This window comes from Rhinatrema bivittatum, chromosome 1 (assembly GCF_901001135.1).
Source record: "Rhinatrema bivittatum chromosome 1, aRhiBiv1.1, whole genome shotgun sequence".
In the NCBI taxonomy this organism is placed as follows: domain Eukaryota; kingdom Metazoa; phylum Chordata; class Amphibia; order Gymnophiona; family Rhinatrematidae; genus Rhinatrema; species Rhinatrema bivittatum.
Genome location: NC_042615.1, coordinates 789,801,127 through 789,816,238, shown reverse-complemented (window position 1 = coordinate 789,816,238; position 15,112 = coordinate 789,801,127). Strand labels below are relative to the sequence as shown.

At 41.3% G+C, this 15,112-nt stretch overlaps 1 protein-coding gene across 1 annotated transcript in view; it reads right to left on the bottom strand.

The window, feature by feature from the left end:
- Nucleotides 1–15,112, bottom strand: part of EPG5 (ectopic P-granules autophagy protein 5 homolog) — a 335,394-nt gene that overhangs the window by 176,511 nt on the left and 143,771 nt on the right. The window contains exons 20-23 of the mRNA XM_029580866.1: nucleotides 10,907–11,017; nucleotides 8,670–8,792; nucleotides 5,653–5,819; nucleotides 310–537 (exon numbers count right to left, since the gene is read on the bottom strand). Coding sequence (XP_029436726.1) covers nucleotides 310–537; nucleotides 5,653–5,819; nucleotides 8,670–8,792; nucleotides 10,907–11,017 — 629 coding nt within the window. The remainder of the gene's footprint in view (nucleotides 1–309; nucleotides 538–5,652; nucleotides 5,820–8,669; nucleotides 8,793–10,906; nucleotides 11,018–15,112) is intronic.

Below are 15,112 nucleotides of genomic sequence, written 5' to 3'. Positions count from 1 at the left end.
TGCTCTTACCTTTCAAACACAGAATTTCTATCTATAAGGATTAAACAGTGCCAAGACAGAGGTAAGGGTGGGTTAAAGGGGGCAAGTGAGTTGTAAGGGAGAGGATTTGAGGGCACACAGATTAAAGCTGCCCATGTTATAGATTAGCAATAAAATGTAAATGAAATTCTGTGTTGCTATTGCTGCATGTACCTCTAAATCAGTCCATATGATATGGTTTTATCTTCAGCAAAAAGAATACTGCTGAGAACATGTAACTACCTTACTGAACATGCATCATGCCCTAGAGGACCATGAACATGTACATACCTGACCAGCTCTTTATGTAGTTTTGGTGATGTCAGATGATCAAATGTGCTAGTTCCCTTTTCATGTGGGCCAGCACTGCCATCTGCAGGAGTCTGCATTCTCAGAGCTTTGCTGGCAGCATGGTGGAAATCTGCAAGGTCTATCAGGCGTTTCTTCATTTCCTTCAAAAAATTAACCAGAATGGGGCTGTGGAAAAACCTTCTGCCAATACAACCATCTATAGGCAATCTTCAAAAAAAGAAAAAAAAAATTGATGTGAATCTTCCAAGTTCTGGCCTCCATCCAGATCTCTAATCATCACAATATCCCATGAATCCATACTGATTTGTAAAATGGACAGAGGAGGAAATATTCATAAGCCATTTACCAAGATAAGCACTGATTTACTTGGCAAAAGGGTTGTCTGAAAAATGCCAACCCTTAGCCCAGCTGAAAGTATGGAGAGGGTTCCTCAACACGCATACTTTTAGCCATATTAGGAGGTGGAGTTCCCACAGCTAGATTTAGGTCAGGGAAAGAAAATAATGCATGTAGACTGCATTTTCAAACCTACACGTTATTTTCCATGAAAAAAAGTACCCCCAATAAATTGGGATGAAGAGTGTGGGCAAAATGTACCCATGGAATTTACAGCAAAGTAGTCAGTTTGAAAACTGTCTCCTTTTTTAGGTCAATTTTAAAAGCCCTTTATGAAGTTAAAAGGCATTTTAATCATAATAAAAGAAGCTGTCTGAAAACTGCCATCCCTCAATCCAGCTAAAAGTGCACATCCTGTTCTTTGATCCACACTAAAAGAAAGTATACTTGCAGAGAGGACTAACTTTTCCAGCACAAACAAAGCGGGTGCAAGTGCCCATGCATACTTTATTTATTTACAGTATTTCTATACCTCATACTACCAAAAGGAATCGCAGGGGTTTATAATAAAAACATTCACAGTTTAAATACATACAATACATAACAAACATTGTCCTGCAACATTAATACTTCTCAACAAAATTATTCTACAAATTCAGCACATTCCTACCTAAAGAGCCATGCCATAAGGGACTTTTTGAAGATTTTACAGTGAGATATTAGCCGTAATTGCTCTGGCATAGAATTCCAAAGAGCAGGCTCACCCTGGAGAAGGCACCACCCCATATGTGCTAGCTTAAGGGTTGAATCCCTTATTCTGTAACCAAAGGGCTCTGGAGGGAGCATAAATCTGAAGTATAGCCAAACCAAGGCACTTTGATTTTAAGAATCCATTTGTTATTAAAGTCAGCCTGTGGTAAGATTCAAAGCAAAAGCACACTTTGAAAATTGGTGCCAAGCCCACGGATAAAAAGCACCTGCTGAATTTTTCCAATGTGAACACAGAAAATTACCTGCTTTGTAAGCAGGCTCTGCAAAAGTAAAGATTATACATGCTGCAGACAATAAATTTTTATTGACTTACAATATAAGGGCAATATTCAAAACCTTCTGAATGGCTAAAAACGAAAACTGGTTCTCACCTACTAATTTTCATTCCTGTAGTACCACAGATCAGTCCAGCCTTCTGAGTTTATGCATCCGTGCCAGCAGATGGAGACAGAAAAAGTTTAACTGAAACTGTTTTATAAATCACTGGTGTTACCTGCAGTTCCTCAGTATTGAACTGTACCCAAGCTAGAAAAAACATTGGTAAAAAGTCAAACAGTTTAAAAACGTATTAGAATATCCCAAAAGCAAATCTTACAGCACTGAAAGCAACCAGAGTCGAGCGGCTAACTCTCCACCCCCTAGAATGGGCGGGTTCTGGACTGATCCGTGGTACTACAGGAACGAAAATTAGCAAGTAAGAACCAATTTTCCTTTCCCTGTACATACCCGGATCAGTCCAGACTCCTGGGATGTACCAAAGCTCCCTATTTGGGATGGGACCTGGGAAGTCCCGCTCGCAAAACACTCTCACCAAAAGTGTGAGCTTCTGGATCCCGGACATCTAGGCAATGACGACACAAAAAGGTATGTAACGATTCCCATATTGCCGCCCTACAAATTTTCTGTGGCGCCACCAATTGAGTCCCTGCCCATGAGGCTGCGTGCGATCGAGTAGAATGAGCCCGCAAACCGTCAAGTACCTGACGGCCCGTGATTATGTAGGCTGACTCAATAGCCTCCTTCAGTCACCTCGCAATGGTAGCTTTGGAAGCCTGGGTACCTTTCTTCGCACCACTCCACAAGACAAAAAGAAAATTGGTTCTTACCTGATAATTTTCGTTCCTGTAATACCATGGATCAGTCCAAACACCTGGGTTTTGCCTCCCCTTCAGCAGATGCCGAAAGACGGTATAGTCTCACCACAGACTTGCTCATTTTAAAGTGCCCATTCAGCATATTTCATGCCACAGAAATCAGCTCACTGATTTTCCTATGCAGGAGAAATAGATTCACAGGAACTCCTAATGCCTACCATGATTGGATCTTCCTCCGATTTTATCTCGTCTCCTTCCTCTGAAGCTAGATTCAAAATCTGTAGGGCTTTGGAAATTAGTGAGGAAAACCCTTCCTGAAGAGATGAATAATGGAGGAATCATTTTCTTCCCTAGACGAGTACTCGCATACAAATAACAGAACTCCCCTTTTGCACACCTGTCCCATGGTCCGATCATACACTGATTCAAGAAAAGTTCTCCATAATAAAATCAGACAACCCCAAACCCAATCACACCTCCACAATCCAATTCAGAAAAACATGCAAAACAGAAGACCTGATTGAAGCACTCCCAGCCGCACTAAACAACCTAGATCTAACCAGCCCCGAATCCGCCCTCTCAACATGGAACACCATTACAAACAACTTAGCCAATAAATACTGCCCCCTAATAACCAAAGAACTAAACCCCGCCAAACAAACCAAAAACGCTTGGTACTCACCAGAACTAAAACTTAAAAGCACCCTTAGGAAAATCGAAAAAGAATGGCAAAGTAAACACACCCACAGCCTACTGACCACCTATTGATCAACACTTCACAAATACAGAACCTCAATTGTTAAAACAAAAAGTGATTTTCACACAAAAAAAATCCACGATTACCAATCAACCCCAAAGCCCTTTTCTTCTATGTAACCAACCTAACCAAAACAGCCCCCCCAACAATATCTGATAACTATTCCAAATCTAAATGAAACGAACTTACCCTCTTCTTCAAAGACAAAATAATCAACATAATGGCAAATTTCCTTCCCTCCATCTCAAATGAAATTATCCTCCCCAAAACCCCTGGCGCCAGCCTAAACACTTTTGAGAATGCTTCCTCATCCGAAATCGAATCAATCATAAAAACAATTAAACCCGCAATTCACCCATCAGACCCATAAAAACACTTAAACCGATCCCACACCATTGCCAAACCCATAGCTAACATTATTAACATGTCCCTAGCCCAAGGAAATGTACGAACCTCCTTAAAAGGCGCCATAGTCAATCCCATACTAAAGAAACACACCTAAACCCCTCCGAACCTGCCAATTATCGCCCCATATCCATTCTGCCTTTCATAGCCAAACCTCTGGAGAAAATAGTAAACAAACAAATAAAGGAACACCTAGAAAATAACAGAATTCTATACCCCTCCCAATTTGGCTTCCGCAAGTCCCTCAGCACTGAAACACTATTGACCTTCCTCTCCGACACAGTCCTCAAAGGCCATTCATACATTCTAGCAATGCTGGATATCTCGGCTGCCTTTGACACTATCAGCCACAAGACCCTAATTGACAGACTAATCGAAATTGGCATAACCGGCAACGTGTTACTATGGCTCAAGTCATATCTTGAAAACAGACACTACAAAGTTAAAATTGGCAAGAGTGAATCAGATCCAATAAGCCTTACCCAAGGCATAGCCCAAGGCTCCTCCCTATCTTCCACTCTCTTCAACATTTACATGCTCCTTTATCTGCAAATTTCTAGCCAACCGAGGTCTAAAACACTTCATATATACAGACGACATCCAAATTCTCATCCCCATAACCGACACTCTACCCAAAACTCTCCAAGTCTGGGATACATATCTCTCAGACATCAACCAACTTCTCACAAAAATGAACCTAGCCCTTAACACCTCAAAAACAGAACTCATGATAATATGTCACAAACCAGACAATAAAATGCTGTCTGAGATCACCTCCAATCGAACCCAACACACAATCTCGCACCACGTAAGAGATCTTGGTGTCACCCTAGACCCCGAACTCAACCTCAAAAAATTCATAAACACAACAATAAAGGACTGCTATTACAAACTCCACATTCTAAAAAATTTAAGACCCCCCTCCTACATCACAATGATTTCAGAACCGTCCTACAGGCATTAATCTTCTCCAAATTAGATTACTGCAAATCCATACTCCTAGGACTCCCGGTAACAACACTCAAACCCCTTCAAATGCTGCAAAACGCCACTGCTAGAATCCTTACAACACATGTAAAAAAGAACACATCACCACCATCCTAAAAGACCTACATTGGCTACCCATTCACTTTAGAATACACTTCAAGACCCTAACAACCATACACAAATATCTACACAATCAAAACACCTACAGACTTTATCCTTCCCTCCACTGTCAAACCCCACGCAGGTCAACTAGATCCGCCAACAACGGAACCCTACCTATCCTCTCACCCAAAATCACACACTTCAACTCGACCCGAAAACCAGCACTATCACTAGCCGGTCCCTCGATTTGGAACGCAATTCCCCAGGATCTCAGGCTAGAGTCAAACACACATAAATTAAAAAAAAAAAAACTGAAAACATGGCTGTTTAAACAAGCCTTCCCATAGCGCCCACTCACGCTAGATCATCCCCAGAAACCTAAACACCCCCACCAACAGCCATGGTATAAAAGTTTTTCCTTGTTAACCCTTACCCCTTCTACTTCCTGTCAACTACCCCCATCCTGGGTTAAAAATCCACTGTTTCAGTTTCCTATCTCCAAACTAATTCTATAATTTGATCTATATCTCTTATGCATAGTTTTCCTCGTCCATTTTAAAAATTGTTCGCTTTAAACAAATGTTATTATGTAACTTCCTTTTCACCATTCCATTGTTTTAATGTAAACCGATGTGATTTGTATACGAATGTCTGTATATAAAAATTTAGAAATAAATAATAAAATAAATACTCATCCTTCTCCAGTTCTTCCCTGTTACTCCTGAGGACCTGCTTACATGACCTTACTGACCTCTACAATGTAGCTGGATAAACATTAGTACAGAAAGATGTTTCTGGTATACATATAGTCATCTGCAAACTTCAAAACTGTTACATGATGTCAGATTTCCCAGTGTATCGGTAACTTACCCAAACTGTGGCCCTGGTCGGTGAAGGTAGAGGAGAAAGAATTTTTGCCAAATGAGGGGCAGTAGAGGATGATCCGCTGGCGTAACAAGTGCCTGATGAGCCCAACGATAAATCATTAGCCTTTGAAGAGAGGGAACAATGGGCAGCTTTAAATGGGTCTGGGCTTTCTGTAAAGGAAAGAAGAGCAGAATCTTGTTGAAGTCTGCTATAGAATAAATATACAATGGAGATAAAAAGAAATAAAAACAGGTATGTCTTTTAGTCTCCATGTGGTCCATGGCTATTAAGAACAAACATGCTGGTGCCAGCAATACAGCCATGTCTGGAAAGGCAGAAACAAAGCTAGAAAAGGAGTCAGAAGAGCAAAGATGCACAAGGTGAAACAATTAATGCAATGCAATAAAGAGGCAAAATCTGCCTCGATAAGCCAGTTAAACTAGAAAATGAAGGAGGGAATTATAAGGCAAGGGAAGAAAAATAGAAAGAGAAAAGTAACTAGGAAAAAAGCAAAATATGGAATATTTCTGTGCAATATTTACAGAAATGAATGGTGGAGGTCCACAGGTAACTTAGACAAACACAAATGGAAGGGAAGTGGACGCCAGTTCATACATGGACACAGTTTAGATGGAACTAGAACAACTGATAAACAAGCAGTGGTTTCTGATGGGATATACTCCAGTTCAGGGGTAGGCAACTCCGGTCCTAGAATGCCACAAACAGGTCTGGTTTTTAGAACATCCACAATGAATATGCATGAGATATATTTGTACAAACCGTTGAGCCCGTTAAAACGGGCGAGATGTTTGTTTGGAAAAGGGTAATGGAAGAGCCAAAGAAGAAAATTAGAATTGATGTCTACAGTACACTTTTATATACTACATCTTCTGTGTAGGCGTGGCACATCAGTCAGAGCTCAAATATATATATATATATTGATACCATGGAGACCGTACAGTAAATATATCTCATGCATGCTTTCTGTGGACTTCCTGAAAACCAGACCTGTCTGTGGCACTCCAAGACCAGAGTTATCTACCCCTGCTCTAGGATTCTATGACAGTTTAAAGAGGTGCTGTCAGCACCACTGACAACCCTCACTAAAAAAAAAAAAAAAGTGATCTAGAGACTAGAAATGCGAAGGTCAAGATTCAAAGCACGCTCGGTGCTATTTAGCTAAATAAGCGGGACTTATGCGGCTAAGTAGCAGCTGCTGAGAACATGCATCCATGTTCAGTGGCCACCACTTAGCCATACAAGTTCCTTATATGGCTAAAATGTACACACAAAAAAGTGGCCATGCATTGGGCAGATTGGGGTGGAGCGAGTTAGGTGTATAATTTATTCATCTAACTACCAATATTCAGATTTAGGTGTGTAATTACACGTCTAAGTTTAGACGGCCCATAGAGCAGGTCTAGGCTTAGCTGGGTAGACTTAACAAGTGAAGTGCACACATATCTATAATTAGTATTTCCCCTAACAAAGGTTAGGCTCAACAGCTTGGAGTTGTGCACGTCCTTCCTCCACCAACTTATGTGCAAAAGGTCTACACCTCAAGGTCAATATTCAAAGCTGGCCATTTAAGTAAGTTAGCCGGATATCATCAGCGAAGCTGCTGAAAATACGCTTTTATGTATTTCTGGACATGTTTTTTATACTGTCTTCTTTCTAGAGACATTGGTTTAGGATTTTACTCAAATTGCAAGAAATAAAACATCTTTAAATCCCTTTATTTTTGAGTCAGCCCCATGGCTCAGGTTGTGGGGATTCCACATGCAAATGACCTGTCAGAGCTGGCTGAGTCTAGATACACGCGGAGGTGGTGTGCTCAGACCTAGAAGGGAAGGCGTACAACTCACACTACTATGGTAGCCCGAGCAGGCCAACAAATAACGATGAAGAAGGTGCCCCTCCAATCTTTGGGGCATCGAGGGCTCCTAGAACCACCCCCACATCTGACACTTTTCCCTGTCCACCCAGTCTAGGCAGTCAGATCTGTTTGATATGACCTGCTATTTGTGAATTCATTTATTTAAAACATTTATATTCCACTCACTGTTAGTTATTCTTAGCAGATTTCAATTAAAACATAAAGAGGTCAATATTCAAAGTGCGTTCAGCGCTATTTAGCTGGCTAAGCGGGACTTATGCAGCTAAACAGCAGACGGTGAATATGCGCCCATGTTCAGTGGCCACTGTTTAGCTATGCAAGTCCCTTATACGGCTAAAATGTATACACACAAAAAAAGTGGGCGCACACTGGGAAGATCAGGGTGGATCAACTTAGACAGTATAGCTTAGACGCCTAACTACTGAAATTCGGAGTTAGGTGTATAAGTATACACCTAAATTTAGATGGCCCACAGAGCAGGTCTAAGCTTAGCCAGGTAGACTTATCCGGCAAAGTGTGTGCATATATACATTATATTCAGTGGCTTGGCCACGCTGCTGAATATACATCGTAACTTAGTTGGATAAGTTATATCCGGCTAAGTTATTTAAATGGCCAGCTTTGAATATTGACCTCAATAATTCTTTCATAAACTAAAAATACTATAAACGCATAAATCATATATAAACAAGACTCACAATACCTATAATAAAAAACACAAGTAATAAAACTATCCTAACTAGGGTATACTTTTCATTATCTAACTAGATCAAATTAGCAAGAAAAATCTGCCATACAAGTGAGTTTTCAACTTTTTCTTAAACCCTTGTTGCCTTGGATATTGGAACCCACTGGATTCAAGATATTTAGGGACCTTCGTTTCCAGTTTTTATTTTATTTTGCCTGGAGCTTTCAATGTTATAACAAAAGATGTCAGTGGAAAAAATATCTGATACAAAACACAGGAGAAAAATCAGTGGAAAAGTCATTTTTCCATTGATTTCTTTTTTGTTCAAATGAAATTCCCAGACAAAATAAAATAAAAACTGAAAACAAAGAGGTCCCTAAAGTTATCCCAGAGCCTTTTCCTACTCAAGTGCGTCTGTTGATTTTTTTTTTTCACCTTAAGAGCCTGATCTGGAGAAAAAGAAGGGTTGCTGACCAACTCCCGTTCAACAACTCTGCGAAGCTGGGAATCTTCTTCAAAGATGGCCTCCATATTCAGAACAGTCCATGAAAACCAAACCTGTAACCACAAAAGTAAAACAAATATGTCACATATATGGCAATGAACAAGCATATTAAAACAAAACTTCAAATAGCTAAGCAATCTGTGTGAAATGCACAGCCTCAGGAAAACAACTCTATTTCACAGAATTGTTTTGGAACACAGAAATGTTCTTAAATGATTGTGGTCACAACTATTTGAAGACTTCCTGATTTCTTTGTTTCTTGTCAGCAGAGACATTCACTAAATTCAGTGATATCTAAATATACCTAGGTGAGCGCTAGTTAAGTGGGAGCAGAAAAGAAAAATTGTTGCCCCTTCCCCAGTCCAAAAAAAAATAAAACATCAATCATAAAAGCACTTTTAGAGCCAGCTATATTAAAATGTACAAGACAGACCAGATGAGTTGGAAGGCTCAGAGGACTGTCACTGCAATGACAGGAACATAAGAAGATGGCTTCCAGTTGGAGACATTGAGGGAGTTTTGTTGTGACCACTGACTTTATGGTGGTTTTATGCATTAAATGTTTGAGTTTGTATGTCATTCCTTGAGATATTTTATTTTCCAATTATTGAATGTCTTCCAAAATCTTCTCCTGAGGCAGCCACTAGTGCAGCGAAACATGGACAATGTCATGAACTGTGCACTGGAAGATTGCTGTAACCATGGAAGTTTCGTCCCCTTTTTGAGAAGGATTATTTGCTTCTCTATTTCATGTTATGTTATTGGAACTGAGTACTGACTGTTCCTTGGAAGTAGAAAGGAAGGATTTCTTTTCATTACTATCTGAAAGTCTTTTGGAAGTATCAATTACATTATGAATTTTTTTTTTTAATGTTTCATATGTGAGATTTTATGGACTATTGATTGAAAAGATTTTTGGATATTTTTGTAATTTGTCTTTAAAGTTTTTGCTGTGAATTACATATAGCAAGCATTTTTTATTGTGATATATTTTTTTGTGTACTGTCATGTATTTTTATGTTGTATGTTATGATAAAAATTTTCTATTGAATTTAAAACTCTGTTGATAAATAACAGAAATGTAGGTTTATAAATCACCATTTATTAATTATGAGAAATACAAGTAGTGCCATGCTGAGTCAGATCAATGATCCAACAAGCTCAGCATCCCGTCTTCAACAGTGGACCAATGGGAAAATCCCCATCCCTATCGCTTACACCTGGAGTAGGGTTGCCAACTAGCTCTTGATTTTTAAGACAAGCTGATCCACTCCTGGTTTTACGCCACTGCCTGCAAAGGCTTGTCGGCTTGTTTTTCTTAGGAAAATCAATAGGGACACCAGAACGACAAGCCCGTGCAGGCAGTGGGGTAAAACAGGACTGGATCAGCCTGTCCTGAAAATCTGGAGCCAGCTGGTATCCCATCCCCCAGATGCAAGAGATAGAGAAGTTGGAAGGGGATATAAAATAAGGGGGAAAAAATCCCTGGGTAGTTGGAAATGATGGTTCATGGTTCTAGTTCCCAACCCGGATTCTGATTGAGCTGGAAGTCCAAAGGAGCAGGACAAAGTATGGATCATAAAAATATGTCAAACCGTTTGGGTCAACAAATATAGAATTAATCTTATTTGGACTTTAAACACATGAATCAAATAATTCTGAAATATGATGTTTCTCTCTTTCTAGGAAATGTAATATTCAAGCTCTGTTTGTAGTGTGAATCTTAACTATCCTGTAAAATCCAGACTGTATTACTTAAGAACTGAAAACAAGAAACACTTGGCTCCACTGCATTAAAAACATATGTAAGACATCGTATCCATCACAGGATTCAATGGTACTGTGTATAGTCCTGATTTAAAAGATAAAACAAAAATACTAATTTTAAACAAATCTCCCTTCCATGAAAATATTTCCAAAATTAGCACTACTGGCTGTCTTAAACCAATGTCTCCTTTCCCTCTAGCTTAGTGTATGTCATTTGCCTTGCCTATTCTTAAGTACAGACCAAGGCTTTTCATCTCTGACACCTCACTCTTCACTACAATTAATTTTCTAAACTGCCTTCTGTATTGAACTGCCTTTTTATATAACTTTCCTAACTGCCGAAGGCCCACTAAAATTTCATCTATCATTTTCACGTTCCAAAGGAGGTCTGCCACCTTACCTGAGAGGGGTTTGAATTTCCCTCGATGAAGGACGGTGTCAAGTTGCCTGCTACAATCCAGGTTACTAATGAAGACAGCAGACTGCGGTCACAGTGATAACCTAGTGCATTCTAAGCAAGACATTCACAAAAGAAAGGAAAACTGATTTATAAAATTCTATATCGTTGAAAGTAGGCATCTTCCAAAAATATCATACTTAACTACAGTGCATGCCTGTGTGCTGTAAATCACAACCAAAAATCTAAGCAAGTTCAACCATACACATGCAAAATGCAGCTAAGTGTAGCACGAGCGAGGGCTCTATACTTGCTGTACCAGGTCGGGCCCTGAAGTAACTTGCAAAACAAAAGGTAAAAAAAAATAAACAATGGGTTTTAGAGGGTGGGGAAGGGAGGTTAGGGTAGGGGGTAGGAAAGTTCCCTCCCAATCCGCTCCTAAATTGGAGCAGACTGGGAGGGAACTGGGGGAGCACCGATCTCATCGCTGCGTGATTTTGCTTCATTCGACCCCCTCTTTGTGCGCGCTGCCCCGGATTTTATAACACGGACAAGCGTGCATATTTTTTAAAATCTACCCCTAAGAGTGCTGGAGAGTGAAAATGTTTGCTAGCAAAGTTACGCGCATAAGTTTTAACAAATATTCAGCTGACCATATCTTGATAAGTGTTCCACCGAATATACCCAGATAAAGTTAACCAGGTATCTTTAGGACAGGTATTTTTCCAACCAGATTTACCCAACTATCTGGGTGACTCCCTATATCAAGGCTGCCCAGACAAAGTGAAAACAAGCCCCAGAACATCCCCAGCACTGCTTCTTTGTAGCCAGATACAATTTTGTCCAGGTAAAAGTTAGCCAGACAGAAGAAAGGGGGACATTTTCTAATCTCAGATTTGGCCAGGTTACTTACCTGGCCAAACGTTACTTACACAAAGACTTTGAATATCAACCTCACTCCAGACTATTTTTCTAAACATCTTTCCAAGATTTCAAACCCTGTATGCTTGGGTTTAAAAAAAACCAAGGGTTCTACTGCAGAAAGCAAATGAAGTTAGTGAAGAACACAAGGATGGTACCCCACAAAGATACTAGTGAAGGACAGGGAGGATCAAGTAAGGAACTGGACAACCTTTTGGGGAAGGAGGATGATAAAAAGCTAAGAGAAATCAGGAACGCTGACCAATTTTGGCAGTGCAATAATAATTGGAGATTTCAATTACCCCAATATTGACTGGGTAAATGTAACATCAGGATATGCTAGAGACAAAGTTCTTCACTAACTTCATGGATGGAATGAACGACTGCTTCATGGAGTAAATGTTCAGGAACAGACGAAAGAGGGAACTATTTTAGATCTAATTCTTAGTGGAACGCAGGATTTGGTGAGAGAGGTAGTTAATATCTATGAAAGAACCGCAACACAGTTCAATGCAGTTGCAGACCTGGAGGAATTTCCCCTTCTTCCAGGGAATCGGGATCAACCCCTTCATCAATGCCATTCGGATCCCTGTCTGGAACACCCACAGGGAGCCGAGGCAAGCTCAGTCGCTTAAGCATAGGACTGGAAGAAGGAGAAGTCACCAGCTGAGGGTCCGACTGGACAGGCATGGGGGAAATGGAAGACTGCACCTGAAGGAAGACTTGTAAGCCTTGAAAAAATTCCACCCAAGAAAAAGCAGCCGGGTCCAGACCAAACCCAGAAGGAACTGGAGCTGGTCATAGCCTAGTGGTCAGAGCAATGGACCCTGAACCAAGGAAGCCAGGGTTCAATGCCTACTCATGGATTGCTAAAGGCAAAAATAAATAAATGCAGTGAATAACCTTTTTCTTTTTCACTCAGCACATAGTTAAGCTCTGGAATTCATTGCCAGAGGATGTGGTTACAGCAGTTAGTGTAACTGGGTTTAAAAAAGGTTTGGATAAGTTCCTAGAAGAAAAATTCATAAACTTCTATTACGGCAATTAATAAGCAATAGTAGCTTGTGATTTATCTGATTTTGGGTACTTGCCAGGTTCTTATGGCCTGGATTGGCCACTGTTGGAAACAAGATACTGGGCTTGATGGACGCTTGGTCTGACCCAGTATGGCATATCTTATGTTCTTACATTCACAGAATTGCTCTCGCCTACAGAGGAGGCAGTCAAGGGAGAACCAAGGTCTGGCTTCCCTCCAGTTAAGGCTGGGAGGGAAGCTTAGCAAAATCCAGGCTTAGCAAAATCCAAGAAAGACAACTCTCCCTGAGTGTCTGAGCAGCGCTGACACAGGTTAGAAGCCAGGTCAGACTGAGAAGCCCTAATATGACAGGCAACACAAATAGGAATTCGCTTAGGCTTCTTGCTTATCGGTGCCATCAGGGTGGTAAACGTGCGTCTGAACGGCTCACTTCTCAAAGGGGAATGTGCACAAAAAATAAGCGCCTAGAAGAAAGTGCAGCAAGGAGCACACACTACTTGTGCTCCAAGCTAAGCGTGTGAACAATGTAAAATTTGTGCGTGTAAAACAGTGCCCAAAAACCGTGCACACATTCGTGCAGAGCCGACCCACTGCACACACCGACAGCCTGTAGAGGACAGCAGAGCATGCACAGAAGCGTGGCCTACCTCTTGGATTGCAAAAAAAGCATAACTGCAGGGCCTAGCCCACGGGGGCTGATCAACCCACCAGACTGCCCAGTTCCCCAACCCTAACAGGAGCGGGAATGAATGGCAGTAAGGTGTGCCGAGCACAGAGACCGGAGGAAGTCCCGAAGCCCCTTTAACTGTCTCTGATTCAAAATTAAACTTCTCTCTTTTTTTTTTTTTTTTTTTTTTTTAAACCTTACCTAAGCTCAGCGCTTACTGGCTTACAGAAACAGTCTCCAGCTGCGGGGTGAGAGGACATCTGATGTCACCACTGTGCTCAGCCTCCTATACCCCCTTGCCTTTCAGCTGAACTAGCAGTTAAGTCCATGCCAGAAAACTCAGCTACCAGACCAAGGCACACATCTGAGGGACGGAAATCACCTCAGGAATTCTCAACTAAGGGAGGGACCTTTAGGTATCACTGCAGGAGAGCTGGGCTTTCTTTTCCTTAATGTAGAATTTCAAATTTCTCCTTCCAAAAAGCTTGAAGCAATCCCCATAGGGAGATGCATGCCCACCATCTGCTGGAGACACAGACTACTGGCAGGCTGGGGGTCACTGCAGGGTTATATATACTGTTACATCAGCTTGCTCTGTCTCCATCTGCTGGCAGGGGAGCATAAACCCACTGGTCTTGAGTCCATCTGTCTAAATACTAGGAAATAATGGATTATCTTGGAAAGGGGAGATCTATTTCCATCAATATCAAATTACCTAAAAACCTTGGCCCAGGTTGAAGAACTTGACAGAGATCTAGTCCAAAGCATATATACAGGGGTGGATTGGCCTATAGGAGGATCAGGCATCTCACAGTGGGCCGGTGCACTGGTCACATGGTTTTCATCTCAGCACCTATTGAGAAAGGTTGCCATGGAACAAGGTCTTTGGTGGGGCCGAGACAGAACCCAACCCATTGCAGCTTGAGGGAAGTTTCGACAGGGCCATGATGGAGCCCAGGCAGAAAGAGCCCAGGGGAGGTCTTGGCGGGGCCACAATGTAGCCCAACCATACGGAGCCTGAGGAAGGTCTCAGTGGGGTCGCAACAGAGCCCAACCCATTGCAGCCAGAAGAAAGGCCTGTGGCCCACGGTTGGAAGAACACCACATCTGGCAGTAGAAGGGCTGCATCCTCCCACCTCCCCTCCAGCACTAAATAAGCACCGTGGGTGAGGCCAAAGCCCAGAAGAAAGAATGGTTAAAAGGTGAGGAGAAAGAGGCTATTTTAGCCAGAAAAACATCCTTCAAAAATTGGAAGAAGGATCTATCTGAAGAAAATAAGATAAAACATAAGCATTGTTAAATTAAGTGTAAAACATTGATAAGACAGGCGAATAGAGAATTTGAAATAAAGTTGGCCATAGAGGCAAAAACTCATAATAAAAACTTTTTAAAATATATCCGAAGCAAGAAACCTGTGAGGGAGTCAGCTGGAACATTAGATGACAGAGGGGTTAAAGGGGCTCTTAGGGAAGATAAGGCCATTGCAGACAGACTAATGAATGCTTTGCTTCCGTGTTTACTAATGAGGATGTTGGGGAGATACCAGTTCCGGAGATGGTTTTCAGGGGTGATGACTCAAACTGAA